The sequence below is a fragment of the Bos grunniens genome, chromosome 5 (assembly GCF_055505025.1).
Source record: "Bos grunniens cultivar Pamir isolate PY7600 chromosome 5, Bosgru_T2T1.0, whole genome shotgun sequence".
NCBI classification, from domain to species: Eukaryota; Metazoa; Chordata; class Mammalia; order Artiodactyla; family Bovidae; genus Bos; species Bos grunniens.
In genome coordinates this window covers 101,903,352-101,919,833 of record NC_141169.1, presented here as the reverse complement: position 1 = coordinate 101,919,833, position 16,482 = coordinate 101,903,352, and the positions used below count along the sequence as shown (strand labels likewise).

The 16,482-nt window shown below is 39.7% G+C and overlaps 1 protein-coding gene across 4 annotated transcripts in view; it reads right to left on the bottom strand.

Moving 5' to 3' along the window:
- A2M (alpha-2-macroglobulin) overlaps positions 1–16,482 on the bottom strand; it is a 71,549-nt gene that overhangs the window by 8,896 nt on the left and 46,171 nt on the right. For 2 of the 4 annotated variants that reach the window (XM_086402028.1, XM_086402030.1), the window contains exons 18-29: positions 16,281–16,425; positions 13,398–13,626; positions 12,476–12,599; positions 12,008–12,129; positions 10,443–10,494; positions 8,605–8,715; positions 6,991–7,074; positions 6,525–6,701; positions 6,114–6,201; positions 4,792–4,948; positions 3,848–3,922; positions 3,239–3,419 (exon numbers count right to left, since the gene is read on the bottom strand). In XM_086402028.1, the coding sequence (XP_086258154.1) occupies positions 3,239–3,419; positions 3,848–3,922; positions 4,792–4,948; positions 6,114–6,201; positions 6,525–6,701; positions 6,991–7,074; positions 8,605–8,715; positions 10,443–10,494; positions 12,008–12,129; positions 12,476–12,599; positions 13,398–13,626; positions 16,281–16,425 (1,545 nt within the window). The remainder of the gene's footprint in view (positions 1–3,238; positions 3,420–3,847; positions 3,923–4,791; positions 4,949–6,113; positions 6,202–6,524; positions 6,702–6,990; positions 7,075–8,604; positions 8,716–10,442; positions 10,495–12,007; positions 12,130–12,475; positions 12,600–13,397; positions 13,627–16,280; positions 16,426–16,482) is intronic. The other 2 variants (XM_086402031.1, XM_086402032.1) reach the window with 1 other exon arrangement.

Genomic DNA, 16,482 nt, shown 5'->3' with positions numbered 1-16,482 from the left:
ATGGAGGTTCATGACATTGTACAGGAGAAAGGGATCAAGACCATCCCCAAGGAAAAGAAATGCAAAAAAGCAAAATGGCTGTCTGGGGAGGCCTTGCAAATAGCTGTGAAAAGAAGAGAAGCAAAAAGCAAAGGAGAAAAGGAAAGATATAAGCATCTGAATACAGAGTTCTGAAGAATAGCAAGGAGAGATAAGAAAGCCTTCCTCAGTGATCAATGCAAAGAAATAGAGGAAAACAACAGAATGGGGAAGACTAGAGATGTCTTCAAGAAAATCAGAGATACCAAGGGAACATTTCATGCAAAGATGGGCTCGATAAAGGACAGAAATGGTATGGACCTCACAGAAGCAGAAGATATTAAGAAGAGGTGGCAAGAATACACAGAAGAACTGTACAAAAAAGATCTTCATGACCAAGATAATCACGATGGTGTGATCACTGACCTAGAGCCAGACATCCTGGAATGTGAAGTCAAGTGGGCCTTAGAAAGCATCACTATGAACAAAACTAGTGGAGGTGATGGAATTCCAGTTATTTCAAATTCTGAAAGATGATGCTGTGAAAGTGCTGCACTCAATATGCTAGCACATTTGGAAAACTCAGCAGTGGCCACAGGACTGGAAAAGGTCAGTTTTCATTCCAATCCCAAAGAAAGGCAATGCCAAAGAATGCTCAAACTACCGCACAATTGCACTCATCTCACACGCTAGTAAAGTAACGCTCAAAATTCTCCAAGCCAGGCTTTAGCAATATGTGAACTGTGAACTTCCAGATGTTCAAGCTGGTTTTAGAAAAGGCAGAGGAACCGGAGATCAAATTGCCAACATCCACTGGATCACTGAAAAAGCAAGAGAGTTCCAGAAAAACATCCATTTCTGCTTTATTGACTATGCCAAAGCCTTTGACTGTGTGGATCACAATAAACTGTGGAAAATTCTGAAAGCAATGGGAATACCCAGATTACCTGACCTGCCTCTTGAGAAACCTATATGCAGTTAGAACTGGACATGGAACAACAGACTGGTTCCAAATAGGAAAAGGAGTACGTCAAGGCTGTATATTGTCACCCTGCTTATTATTTAACTTCTATGCAGAGTACATCATGAGAAATGCTGGGCTGGAAGAAGCACAAGCTGGAATCAAGATTGCCGGGAGAAATATCAGTAACCTCAGATATGCAAGTTGTGGCTTTCCTTGTGGCCTAAACGGTAAAGCGTCTGCCCACAGTGCTGGAGACCTGGGTTTGATCCCTGGGTTGGGAAGTTCCCCTGGAGAAGGAAATGGCAGCCCTCTCCAGTATTCTTGCCTGGAAAATCCAAGGATGGAGGAGCCCTGTACGCTACAGTTGCAAAGAGTCGGACATGACTGAGCGACTTCACTTCACTTCAGATACGCAGACTACACCATCCTTATGGCAGAAAGTGATGAGGAACTAAAAAGCCTCTTGATGAAAGTGAAAGAGAAGAGTGAAAAAGTTGGCTTAAAGCTCAACATTCAGAAAACTAAGATCATGGCATCTGGTCCCATCACTTCATGGGAAATAGATGGGGAAACAGTGTCAGACTGTATTTTTGGGGCTCCAAAATCACTGCACATGGTGATTGCAGCCATGAAATTAAAAGACGCTTACTCCTTGGAAGGAAAGTTCTGACCAACCTAGATAGCATATTGAAAAGCAGAGACATTACTTTGCCAACAATGGTCCATCTAGTCAAGGCTATGGTTTTTGCAGTGGTCATGTATGGATGTGAGAGTTGGACTGTGAAGAAGGCTGAGCACCAAAGAATAGATGTTTTTGAAGTGTGGTGTTGGAGAAGACTCTTGAGAGTCCCTTGGATTTCAAGGAGATTCAACCAGTCCATTCTAAAGGAGATCAGGGCTGGGTGTTCATTGGAAAGACTGACGCTAAAGCTGAAACTCCAATACTTTGGCCACCTGATGCGAAGAGTTGACTCATTGGAAAAGACTCTAATGCTGGGAGGGATTGGGGGCAGGAGGAGAAGGGGACGACAGAGGATGAGATGGCTGGATGGCATCACCGACTTGATGGACATGAGTTTGTGAACTCCAGGAGTTGGTGATGAACAGGGAGGCCTGGCCTGCTGCAGTTCATGGGGTTGCAAAGAGTCGGACATGACCGAATGACTGAACTGAACTGAATGTATTATGCAGCAGTGAAAATTAACACACCCATACAAGGGACTCCTTTCAGCCTAACATTGAACTTAAAATACAAAAGGTAAGCAGACAGACAAGGATCAAGTAGAAATACTTAGAAGGATGATCGTTCTTATCTAAAGATGAAAAATGTAAACATTCTGAATATTATTTAGGATTACACATGCAATAAAAAGATAAATCTATGGAGATTGTAATGACAAATTCTAGATCAACTACTTTTTAGAGTAGGAGTGGTACCATGAGGGTTTTTCCAGCATTGGTAATATTCTGTTTCTTAAGCTGAAAGGGAGGTATTAAAGGTATTTGCTAATTGTTCTTTACGCATTTTTGTATATCTGAAATATTTCTCAGTGCATTATAAGAGTAAACAACTAATAGCACTGTCAAGGGAGAAAAGCAGGATATGTTTAGGATATCTTATTATTTGCATTTTATTTTTACTTCTTCTACCTCTCATATAGACCATTACATATACAGAAATATTGTGTGGATAATGAATAGACTTGTCCAACATCATCAGTTTTGTGAAATGAGCATAAAACACTAGAATTTATTCATGGGATTACTTCCTTCAGTCTTATGTTTAAAATGATATGATACACTGGGTGTGGGTGGGGCATATATTGAGAACTGATATCTTAACCAATAGCTAATACTTGTACAGCACTTGCTCTAGGCCATATACTTTTTTAGCACTAGTCTTCAGAGGCCAAGCTTCTTACTATTACAGTCTACTGCCTTTTAATCTTTGGATGTGTAACTTGAGTAAGAAACTTCGAGTCTATAATGATATAGAGGAACTTCGTTGGTGGCCCAGTGGTTAAGACTGAGCCTTTCAATGCAAGTGGTGTGGGTTCGATCCCTGGTCAGGGAACTAGGATCCCACATACTGCATAGTGTGGCCAAAAATTAAAAAATAAACAAAATGTAAATATAATGATATAGTTAAAGAAGAGAGGGAAAGGGATCCTGAGAGGTAGTCATGGGAGACCTTTGGTGTGGAATTCTTGATCCTGAGAATATGGGATGGGAGAAAGTTCTCGGGTGTGCTCTCACCTTCCTTCACGGCTTCCTCATGCAGTGACGTCAGTACCTCTGTCCTCCTTTCCTGGTTACCCGCCAGGGCAAAGGCATAGGCCAACAGTGCCTTGGTGTAGACGTGGCTGCCTTGGGATCCTTCCTTGGCTGACTTCCAGGCCGAGTCCAGGCAGAACAGGGCATTGCGGACGACAGGGTGCTGGCGAGGGAGAACAGGAAGGGGGTGAGCTGTGTGAATAGGGAGGTTGGGGCCCCCAGGTAAAAACGGACCACAGCACAGAGGTCAAGTTGTTCAGAAGCTTTTATCCCTCTAGCCTCATTCTTAGGGAGGGAGAGAATAGTATTTTTTAATCTGTTAGTCTACATTCATAGTGCAAGAATATAATCCATATCTTTAGAATTTTAGATTCTATGTGTGTGTGATGCTGGTGGTGAGGTTGCTAGGGAAGAAATAGACAAGGGCCATCACTGGGAAAGTGTAAATGTATCTTAGTGGTTTGATCAAATTCTCTAATGATCTGGGAAGCACTGGCATTGCACAGTGGGAAAGCTGAGTAAGGTGACATTTTAGACAACATGTCAGCAGTTTCATGGCATCCAGAGCAATGCTTTAGCCAGGACACGTACTGTAACAGGGAGAGGCATCTCTAGAAGGGCGATGGTGATGTAGGCAGAGAGGGTCACTTCATCGTCCACCCCACCCTGTAAACATGAGACAGAGAGAGATTTGAGTAAGAAGGACATTTATAGTGATCCAGTTTACCTTAGGAAACAAGAAAAATCTCAAATAAACAATTTAATCTTATGCCTGAAGCAACTAGAACAAGAAGAACAAACAAAACCCAAAGTGTGTAGAAGGAAAGAAATCATAAAGATCAGAGCAGAAATAAATGAAATAGAAACTAAAAATTAAAAAAAAGGTCAGTGAAACTAAAAGCTGATTCTTTGAAAAGACAGACAAAATTGATAAACCTTTCACTTGACTCGTCATGAAAAAAAAAAAAAGGGAGCGGGCCTAAATCAATAAAATCAGATGGGAAAAAAGGAGAAGTTACAACCGACACTACAGACATACAGAGGAGTACAAGAGAGCGCTATCAGCAACCGTATGTCAATAAAATGGACAATCTAGAAGAAGTGGACAAATTCCTAGAAGGTGCCATATCCCAAGAAATTGAACCAGGAAGGAATAGAAAGTTTGAACAGACCAATTACCAGTACTGAACTTGACTCAGTACTGGTCAAGTTCTGAGTCGTTTAAAACTCCCAGTTTAAAAACTCCCAATAACTAATTGAGTTTTTAAAATAATTTAAAAACTTCCAATAACTTCTGAGAATGCTCTTCATCAGCTCCTTGTATTCTGTTGTCAAGGGATTTGTCCTAATCCATATTCATCACCGTGGGGCAAAGTATCATATTCACCCTAAGTTCCATCCCCTCTTTCTGGTGCTGCTATCCAGGTTTTATTTTCATCTGATTTCCTTAAGGAATCCTTAGGTTATCACTTCCTCTCCTTATCCTTGTGGACAGTATAGTGGACAAACAAAAACTAGCTCTGGGAACACTTCACCTTGATGGCATTGTTAAGCAGAGACCCAGTACTCCTGAAACAGCCATTGCTCTTCTGCTTTTGGGCCAGCCAGGTGAGAGCTTCAGTAATATGTGCTTCATCAATGAAGATATAGCCTCGAGCCTGGGCAAAACTCTTCAGTACAAAGGCCGTGAGCCTGTGGGGGAGAGGAAGTGATGATCACATCTATGTTGGTACAGTGGTTTCATAACCACTTCACAGCAGCAGCCTGCATAGGACACGTCTCATACACTGATGTGAGTCATCTAACAGACATACTTGTGTACTCAGAGCTTCCATTGCCTTTACTTGATGAATCTGCTGGATTTAGTACGGTTGACTCTTGAACAACATGGTTTGAACTGCATGAGTCCACTTACTCAATGGTTTTTTTGTTTGTTTTTTTAACAAATATGTACTACAGTACTACATGATCCCCATTTGGTTGAATCTGTGGATGGACAACTGGGTTACAGAGGGCCAACTGTAGAGTGCCAGTGTAGAATTTTCTACTGCTGAAGGTCAGCACCCATAACCTGCATGTTTTTCAAGGGTCAGCTGTACTCCTAATGTTACTTCTTTTTTTTTTTTCTGTTTGATTAAGGCTTTAAATCTTTAGTGATTTTCCTTTGTAGATGGTAGCATTTTCTCATATACAGCTCTTACATGTGGTACCTTTTGACACTGTTTTGCTTGAGGTATCTCTTTTTTTGATTTTTTTTTTGATGTGGGCCATTTTAAAGGTCTTTATTGAGTTTGTTACAATATTGCTTCTGTTTTATAAGGCTTGTGGGATCTTAGCTGCCCAACCAGAGATCAAACCTGCACTGCCTGTGTTAGAAGGCAGTCTTCACCTCTGGACCACTGGGGATGTTCCTACCTTAGGGATTTTAAAATAATGTTTGATATCACTGGGACCATCTCATTTCTTTCCTCACTATTAGTTTGCTAGTGATCAAAATGAATCTGATCTAAAAAACATAATCTGAAGTTAACACAGTTTATTTGGAAGTTATGTGATATGGTCACTGGCTATCTCATTTAAAAAGTCATGGTTATGGAGGCTGTTTTAAAAAAATAGCTATTTCAGAAAGAATACCTTGGTGTATTATGAACAGGATGAATTCTGGGGACAAGTCTAACATATGTGTATTCAAATCTCAGCTTTTTTGCTTGTTGCCTTGCTAGTCTTGTATATTTATCCAGTATAACTATAGGCTTAATGATAATATCTGATAGGGTTACTGTGAATATAATTTTGATTATATATGTAAGAGAGCTGACACAAAAATAGAAGCTTGAAAAAGCTTTCTTTCCCTTACCAAGTATTGCCCTCACTGTTGCCACGATGCTCCCCAAAGGTGCTGTAAGAGCCATCGAAGTGCTTGTAGAGCAGCTGTCTCTGGTAACCTGGAGTGAAAGGTTCATAAGCAACATGATAGATTGTACATTGCATGGCCAGACAAATCATCAAAACACCCTGGCATCTTGTGCTATTCCCTAAATTTTGCTGCAATATGTTGGATGGTTCTGAGTCCTAAACATTTTATTGGAGGTTGGACACTGGATAGGTCCCATGAAATTGACCGTCATAGTAGTCTTATTATTGTAAATATCCTAGGATGATACATTTACATATCATAGAATGGATAAGTAACTCAAGCCTACTGGATAATCCAGTCTGTTATTAAAATAACACCGCAAAGTTTTCATGCACTTATTCAGTCACTCACCAGTGTTGAGGTAGAGGATAGCCTTGGACTTGAGCTCTGCAGTCAGCTGCTGTGTCTCATTTAGATAATCCAGAACATAGATGTTAGGGGCAAAGAGGGCCATATTCTGTTCTCCACAACCATAGGGCATTTGGAGGAGATTTTGGGTGTTTCTCATGGCAGAGCCTAATATGTCTCCTAGGAAATGGGAGAGATGGGAAGTCATAAAATTTATAGATTATGATGTATCAGAATCATTAGGAGCAAATGAATAATTAGCTAAGGTAAAGAAAGGAGGATTTTTAGGAAGGGTGGGTCTTTTAAGAATAGAAGTATGATTAAAAGCAATAAATAAGTCCAAAGGAGAAGAGAACAAAGAAGTTAAAATTATAGCTGTTATTTTCAGAAAATATTTATGGAAAAAATAGTAGCTATTGTCTAATACCGTTCACTAGTCCCCTATAGTCCCCTAGGGCTGGAGACTCACCTAAAACTGAGAAGGAGGCTCGGGCAGATTCTTCCACCACATTTGGTGGCAGCTTCAGAGATAATGATTCAGACACCTTGGCACCTAGAGAAACAAATCAGCCATGATGAAAATGACTTCTACTGTGTATCTTCCTAAAGATCTCCAAGACCCAGAAGCCAGAACTATGCCTTGAACCTAAACTTCTTCTGAAAAGTTGTCCCTTTTTAAATATTCCAGTTTTTTAATATCTTCAACATACATGAATGGGATTCTGAGATTTCTAGAATCTTTCCTTTCCTGGCCTCTTTGTATGTGAAATTGTAGCCAAAAGAAGGCTACACATTGACAAGAACCTGACACATCGTGATTCTGTGTAATTCCCCACAAGGGAAGCCCAAAATCTGTTTTTTTGGGGCTTTCCTGATAGCTCAATTGGTAGAGAATCCTCCTGCAATGCATGAGACCCTGGTTGGATTCCTGGGTCGGGAAGATCCGCTGGAGAAGGGATAGGCTACCCACTCCAGTGTTTTTGGGCTTCCCTTGTGGCTCAGCTGGTTAAGAATCTGCCTGCAATGCAGGAGACCTGGGTTCAATCCCTGGGTTGGGAAGATCCCCTGGAAAAGGGAAAGGCTATCCACTCCAATATTCTAGCCTGGAGAATTCCACGGACTGTGTAGTCCATAGGGGTGCAAAGAGTCGAACACAACTCAGTGAGTTTCATTAAGACCAAACCATGGCCAGAATATCTTGGTGGTGGTTTCAGCTGTCACTCAAAAGTTCCTGAATTCTACCTTAATGCTCAGTCTTTACTTCCATCAAATTTCACCAGATATAAAGACAGTATTTTTATGGAAACCCTAGACATGGGGCAGGGGGTGAAGATGAACAGTATTTGACTCACTGAAAAGAAATTAATAGTTGCTGATAAGCATACATTTGCTGGCCTTTTAATTGGTGAATGACATGAAGAAGAAAAGAAAAAATTGTAGTATTTATCATCATACTGAATCCCATCTTTATAGACTAATAATGAAACTTTGTCAAAGGGCACAAAGTATCAGTCATACAAGATGAGTAAATTCAAGAGGTCTATTGTAAAGCATAGTGCCTAGAGTTAATACTGTATTGTATACCTGCTGCTGCTGCTGCTAAATCGCTTCAGTCATGTCGGACTCTGTGCGACCCCAAAGATGGCAGCCCACCAGGCTCCCCCATCCCTGAGGTTCTCCAGGCAAGAATACTGGAGTGGGTTGCCATTTCCTCCTCCAATGCATGAAAGTGAAATCTAAACATTTGCTAATAGGATATATCTTATATTACAAAAACATAATAATAAGAGAGTGAGAGGAAACTGTTGAAAGTGATGGATAAGTTTATGGTATAGATTGTGGTGACAGTTTCACAAGTGTATACTTCCTCCAAACTCATTAAGTAGGATATATCAATTATGTATATACTATCAGTTATATTAATTACATAGTCATGTAGTTAAATTTAATCCTGTAGTTAAATATATAATTGTGTGCTAAATATAGTTATATTAATTATATATTACTTGTATATGAATTCTCTTACATTCAAAAAACTTTTTGTAAGAAAACATGACATAAGCAAAGCAAAAAGACAAATTACCAGGTCGGGCGGGGTCGTGGGCGTCGGCAGCAGTGTCGGCGGCGGCGGAGGCGGGTGGGAAATGGCGGAGTATTTGGCCTCCATCTTCGGCACCGAGAAAGACAAAGTCAACTGTTCATTTAAAAAAAAAAAAAGACAAATTACCAAATGAAAGGAAATATTTACAAATTACTCAATAGATATGTATACAACTGAATCCAAAAAACCCCAAACTACTCCAACATATTGAAAATGGTCAAGGATATGAAAGCAATTCATAAGTGTGCAAAAATAAAGTCATCCTAATTTTCAGCTAGAGAAATGTAAATTAAAGCAACAATGCTTTTTTTTTTCATCCACATTTTTGGTCAAAATTTAAAAACTTTGATGGTAACAAATGCTGGTGATCATGCAGGAAAATATAAACTGGTGGAAATAGAAGCATATTTAGGTAATAGACTTTGTTTAGTTCTATTAAGACTAAGAATATACATTACTGGCTCTTAATTAGGAATTTCACATTTTGGTATCTACCTTAAGCATCTATCTATCTAGTCCAGCAAATAGTTGGAAAAACCAATTTGGGAAATGCTATAAAACCAAGCAGAACTGTGATAGTTTGAAATTAAAAGGAATTATCTAAATCTATAATTTAACATGGAGAGTTTTCTAAGCTAAAAGTCCTTGAGTGAAAAAGAAAGCAAGTTATATGATTAAACTTATCCATTTATGTAAATCACACATACAGAAACAAATTTATCAATGTGTTATTTAAAAATGCACATTGATAATCATTAAAGTATTGAAAAAGATTTCAAAGTGATGACAATAGCCTTTAATATGAGGTTTTGGTTCTTTTTAAGGAGAAAGTATTTTTTGCATTATGTGAGTAATTAAAATTAATTTTAATAAAACTCTGATGATTATCCCTAGACACATGAGAGAGAAATCAAAATGAAAAGCTCAGAAATAGAGGAAAATCTATGATGGATTTGGTAGTAAGCAGTAAGTTCACTTAAATGTAGAAACAAGGCTAAATAATAAGGCAATTATGTTTTTTAGAATACATTTCATTTATTAATATATTAAGTCTTGACATGACAAAAAATAAAGGGAAGTGAGTATGAAGAGAAAGGCAAGAAATGATATTGATTAGACATTAGTTTGAGATAAGAACACATTGCATTGATAAATTTCTTATGTACTAAGTTTCTATAAATGTTTTTATTTAAACTAGGGAATTCTCCACAAGGATAAAGCTATATCTTTTACTGTAAGCTTCTTTAGTTCCTCCTTGGAATGACTGATAGGATGTTAGAATCGACACCAAAAAAATATTGACAGGACAAATGGTACAGGCTATGGAAACCTTTTCTCAGGAAGTACCGTAGCCTCATTCTCTAATGTGGTTAGCTATGCAAAACTCAGTGTTGCAGTGGCTTGAATTCAGCAATTCAGCTACTTGTACTGTATTGTATATTATAATTGTATTATATATATATGCATCCCATGTTGTATTAGTAAATATCCAAGAAAATATTCCCTTTGGCAATATTCGTTTTGAATCTACCCACTTTCTATTAAAACCTATAACCACATCATACACTAGTCAGAAGGTCATTTTGATAGTTGCATAGGTGTTTAAGAAATAAAGACTCAGAATTCATGGGATAAGAATAGTCCCCTGATCAAATTACTTGGCCTCTTTAAGAAGCAGTTTCCTCACTTACCAAATGGGTTGATGGTTCTTCGGGTCTTACCTCATAGGGACAGTGTAGGAAGGGTTTATATAAAATACTTTGAACTTCAAATATTATACTCTAGTCAATGTCATTTTAATTATGATGAATGAGTCTTACCTGATGGACAAAGCAGGGAGTTGAATATTACTTCCTTCTCTAGTCCTTCAGGCTTTAGGTGGAAAGAAAAAAAGTTAGAAATGAGAGACTTTCAGGACATAGGGGAACTAAAGGTTTCTTCATGAAGAAAAGTATTGGAACTGATTTTCAAATGTATTATATAAACAAATTGTTTAAGTGTAAGCAAAAGCCTCTTGATGAAAGTGAAAGAGGAGAGTGAAAAAGTTGGCTTAAAGCTCAACATTCAGAAAACTAAGATCATGGCATCTGGTCCCATCACTTCACGGCAAATAGATGGGGAAACAGTGGAAACAGTATCAGACTTTATTTTTTGGGGCTCCAGAGTCACTGCAGATGGTGATTCAGTTCAGTTCAGTTCAGTCACTCAGTTGTGTCCGACTCTTTGCGACCCCATGAATTGCAACACGCCAGGCCTCCGTGTCCATCACCAACTCCTGGAGTTCACCCAAACTCATGTCCATTGAGTTGGTGATGCCATCCAGCCATCTCATCCTCTGTCATCCTCTTCTCCTCCTGCCCCCAATCGCTTCCAGCATCAGAGTCTTTTCCAATGAGTCAACTCTTCGCATGAGGTGGCCAAAGTACTGGAGTTTCAGCTTTAGCATCATTCCTTCCAAAGAAATCCCTGGGCTGATCTCCTTCAGAATGGACTGGTTGGATCTCCTTGCAGTCCAAGGGACTCTCAAGAGTCTTCTCCAACACTACTGTTCAAATGCATCACTTCTTCAGCGTTCAGCTGATTGCAGCCATGAAATTAAAAGATGCTTACTCCTTGGAAGGAAAGTTATGACCAACCTAGATAGCATATTCAAAAGCAGAGACATTACTTTACCAACAAAGGTCCATCTAGTCAAGGCTATGGTTTTTCCAGTGATCATGTATGGATGTGAAAGTTGGACTGTGAAGAAAGTTGAGCACTGAAGAAATGATGCTTTTGAACTGTGGTGTTGGAGAAGACTCTTGAGAGTCCCTTGGACTGCAAGGAGATCCAACCAGTCCATTCTAAAGGAGATCAGTTCTGGGTGTTCTTTGGAAGGAATGATGCTAAAACTGAAACTCCAGTACTTCGGCCACCTCATGCAAAGAGTTGACTCATTGGAAAAGACTCTGATGCTGGAAGCGATTGGGGGCAGGAAGAGAAGGGGACGACAGAGGATGAGATGGCTGGATGGCATCACCAACTCAATGGACATGAGTTTGGGTGAACTCCGGGAGTTAGTGATGGACACGGAGGCCTGGCGTGCTGCAATACATGGGGTTGCAAAGAGTCGGACATGACTGAGCGATTGAACTGAACTGAACTGAAGCAATATATGAAGGAGCAATATATGAATTGATAGATGGGAAAGGGAGGGGAATTATAAAGTTAAATCAAGAGAGGTAAAGATGAGAGAGAGAGACGAAGAGAGAATCATATTGTGAAATATCACATGATCATATATTATTTAGTCCTTCTTACCCAAAATCAGGAACTCCAACTGGATTCACCACTGTTTTTCCTGACTCATTGTGACCCATCCAAAAAAAAAAGCAGGCTTACTTACTTCAACCAACAGGGGCTTGATGATTGTGTCTTTCCTTCCATGCTCAGGGACCACAGGCACTTCACTCCCACATAGCTCTTGAGACTCCACTGCCTCTGCACTCACTGTGAAATTCACATTCCCTAGAAAATGGGGACCAGTAGAGATGAGCCCCATCTCTGTCTTCTTCAGTGACTCCAAACCCCAAGGTTTATACATGTTTAATGCTATGTGACTTTTTATTTTGGTTTATAAAAATATAGGAACAGGAATGTAAGTAGCATAGACTAGAGGCTAATGATACTGAGAATCCAAGGTAGAGATGGAGGTGAGGGAAAGGGGGTATCCTTCTAGACATCCTAGAATGAAAGAGAGAAAAACATTCTACCATCTGGTGGAGAGGGGGCACATTCTTTGCTTGGATATAAGGATCCCATATATACATACAATCTTTAGGTACAGAATTGCCTATGAGAGGCTGTCTCTCACCTAAGGACTTTGGAGTTACCGCCCAGGACACAGTCTGCCGGCCATTCCCACAGATGCAATAAGTCTCTTGTTCCTTTTCTGGAACAGCTAGGAATGCAGGAGAGGCTTCTAGTTGCACACTGACCTGAAACCATGGGTGAGATAAAGAGACAAATGAACCAGAGGAAAAGGGAACCAAAGAGGGAATGGCTTAAAATAAAGCACATTGGGGGATTAAGTAGATTTCAGGTTGCCTAACACTGAAGATAATATAAATGAGGACTGTGCATCTTATGGGTGGATCTGACACCTAAATCTTAGTATTTAGGAGTAATCTGCTCTTTCACGTGGTAGGAGCAGAGTTGAAGAAAAGTCATGATAGTAGGTTTGTTGCCTGTGGAAGCTCTACTCCTTTGGCTTAGGATTTTTTTTAAAAATTTATTTTTAATTGGAGGATAATTGTTTTACAGTGTTGTGTTAGTTTCTGCCGTACAACAATGTGAATGAGCCTTAAGTGTATACATATCCCCTTCCTCCTGAACCTCCTTCCCACTCTCTTGGCTTAGGATCTCAACCACACCTTCAGGTCTCCCAGCAGAGTATATAAGATTTATAAACAGTTATGGTGAGATTTAAAAATTAAGTTTAATATAATTAATCATATATGAAAAGTTAAATATTAATATATAGGAATGCATAGGTTGAAATCTTTGAGAACAGAAGACATGAGGATTATGATAAGGTCAGAACCTTGTCTTACATTGTCATTTGGTATTTGGAGCTATCAAAAACTGCGGTCATATAATACCTGAATATTTCTGACAGTATTCTCTCCTGGTGAGCCCATCTTATAAATAGGAAGTTTGTCAATATTCCCAGGAATGCAGTTTTTAATTTATTGGATGGTTATCCTGTGTTCAATTTAAGAAAGAGAGGTCATTACCCGGATGCATTTGGGAAGGTAGTTTAACACTGTGGCCTTGAGTGTGAAGGCCTCTCCACGGATCACAGAGTAGGGCATTGTAAGCTCCACAAAGAAGGGCTGGAAGACTTGGAGAGAGGCGGTCGGAGAGAGACCAAGTCCAGTGTCTCTGGACAGGCAGAGGGCCCCTGCCTTCCATTCAGTGATGGTATCAGGGACTGTTACTTCTACTTCATGCACACCTGAAGAGCTGGGGACGATGGCCATGTGAAAAACAAAAAGCAGGCAGTTAAAATACAGGCCTTGTTGTTGTGTTTAGTTGCTAAGTTGTGTTCAACTCTTTGAGACTCTATGGACTATAGCCCACCAGGCTCCTCTGCCATGGGATTCTCCGCACTGGCGTGGGTTGCCATTCCCTTCCTCAGGGGATCTTCCTGACTCAGGGATTGAACCTGTGTCTCCTATACTGGCAGGCAGATTCTTTACACTGAGCCACCAGGGAAGCCCCAGTACAGGCATACCTCGTTTTATTGTGCTTTACTTTACTGTGCTTTACAGTTCTGTGTTTTTAAACAAATTGTGGCTATCCTGTGTCAAACAAGTCTATTGGTGTCATTTTTCTACCAGCATTTGCTCACTTCAGGTCTCTGAAGTAATTCTCTCAATATTTCAAACTTCTACATTATTATTATATTTGTTATGGATCTGTGGTCATTAATTTTTGGTGTTACTATTTTACTTGTTTTGGGGTACCATAAACTGTACCCACATAAGACAGCAAACTTAATAGATAAATGCTGTGTGTGTCTGACTGCTCCACTGACCAGCCATTCCCCCAACTCTCTTCCTCTTTTCAGGCTTCCCTATTCCCTGAGACATAACAATACTGAAATTAGGCCAATTAATAATCCTAGGATGGCCTGTAAGTGTTCAATGAAAGGAAGAATTGCACACCTCTCACTTTAATAAACCGAAAGCTAGAAATAGGGTTTCCCTGGTTTTCCAGTGGCTAAGAATTCACCTGCCAATGCAGGGGGCCCATGAGTTTGATCCTGGTCTGGGAAGATCCCACATACCCCAGGGCAACTAGGCCAGTGCGCAACTACTTAAGCCTATGTTCTAGAGCCCATGTTCCACAGCAAGAGTAGCCATTGCAATAAGAAGCCCACACATCACAACAAAGAGTAGCCTCCACTCGCTGCAACTAGAGAAAACCTGCATGCAGCAACAAAGACCCAGTACAGCCGAAAATAAATAAATGCAATTTTTAAAAAAGCTAGAAATGATTAAGCTTTGTGGGGAATTCAAGTTGGAAGCTAGGCCTCTTGTACCAGTTAGCCAAGTTATGAATGCTCGGGAAAGTTCTTAAAGGAAATTAAAAGTACTACTTGGGTAAACACTTAGATGATAAGATAGAAAATCAGTCTTACTGCTTGACATAGAGAAAATTTGAGTGATTTAGAGAGAAGACCAAACCAGCCACAACATTTCCTGAAACCAAAGCCTGATCCAGAGCAAGGCCCCAACTCTCTTTGGTTCAACTCTCTTCAATTCTTTGTGGGGTGAGAGAGGTAAGGGAGCTGCAGAAGAATTTGAAGCTGGCAGAGAATGGTTCATGAGGCTTAAGGAAAGAAGTTAACTCTATAACATAAAAGCTCAAGGTGATGTAGCAAGTGCTGATATAGAAGCTGCTGCAAGTTATCCAGAAGATAATTACTGAAGTTGACCACACTAAATGACAGATTTTTAAATGTAGATGAGACAGCCTTATCTTGTAAGAACATGCCAACTAGGACTTTCATAGTTGGAGAGGAAAAGTCAATGTCTGACTTCAAATCTTCAAAGGACAGGCAGACTCCCTAGTTAGGGGCTAATGCAGGTGGTGACTTGAAGTTGAAACCAGTGCTCATTTATCATTCTGGAAATCTTGGGGCCCTTCAGAATTATGCTAAATCCACTCTGCCTGTGCTCTATAAATGGAACAACAGAGCCTGTATGATAGAACATCTGTTTACAACATGGTTTACTGAATATTTTAAGCCCACTGTTAAGAGCCACTGCTTAGAAAGAAAAGATCCCTTTCAAAATACTACTGCTCATTGACAATGTACCTGGTCTCTCAAGAGCTCTGATGGAGATACTCAATGAGATTAATGTTGTCATCATGCCTGCTAACACAATAATCATTGAAGTCCATGGATCAAGAAGTAGTTTTGACTTCCAAGTCTCATTCTTTAAGGAATATACGTTGTAAGGCTTTAGCTGCCATATATGGTTGAGTCCTCTATGGATCTGGGCAAAGTCAATTGAAAACCTCTTGGAAAGGCTTCACCATTCTAGGTGCTATTGAGAACATTCATGATTCATAGGAAGAGGTCATACTATTAACACTAACAAGAGAGTGAAAAAAGTGGATTCCAACTCTCATGGATAACTTTGAGGGGTTAAGACTTCAGTGGAGGAAATAACTGCAGATGTGGTGTAAATAGCAAGAGAACCAGAATTAGAAGTGCAGCCTGAGGATATGACCAAATTGCTGCAATCTCATGTTAAAACTTGAATGGATAAGGAGTTGCTTTTTATGGGTGAGCAAAGAAAGTAGTTTCCTGAGATGGAGACTACTCCTGTGGAAGATACTGTAAATTGTTGAAATGACAACAAAAGAGTTAGAATATTACATAAACTTAGTTGCCAAAGCCATGGCAGAGTTTGAGAGGACTGACTCCAATTTTGAAAGACATTCTACAATGGGTAAATGCTATCAGACAGCATTGCAGGCTACAGAGAAATTGCCTGTGCATAGCAAGGAAGACCCAGCAGAGTCAATAATGAATAATAAAATGAATGAAAAGTGAAAATAAAGTAAATAAAAAATAAATAAGTAATTTAAAAGAAGTTGCTTACCTTACAACCACCAAGTCCCAGATCCATGTCTCAGGGAAGTACTTTCGTACAGTCTCTGTGGGAGGCTCTGAAGTATCGTCAAAATGCACAAAATCACGATTTCTTCCCATTTCAGCTCTGACTGTGGAGGAAACAGTAGCAATATCTATAAAGATAAAGCTTATGAGAGATTGTAATAAGTGCAACAAAAGAAATAGGGTGA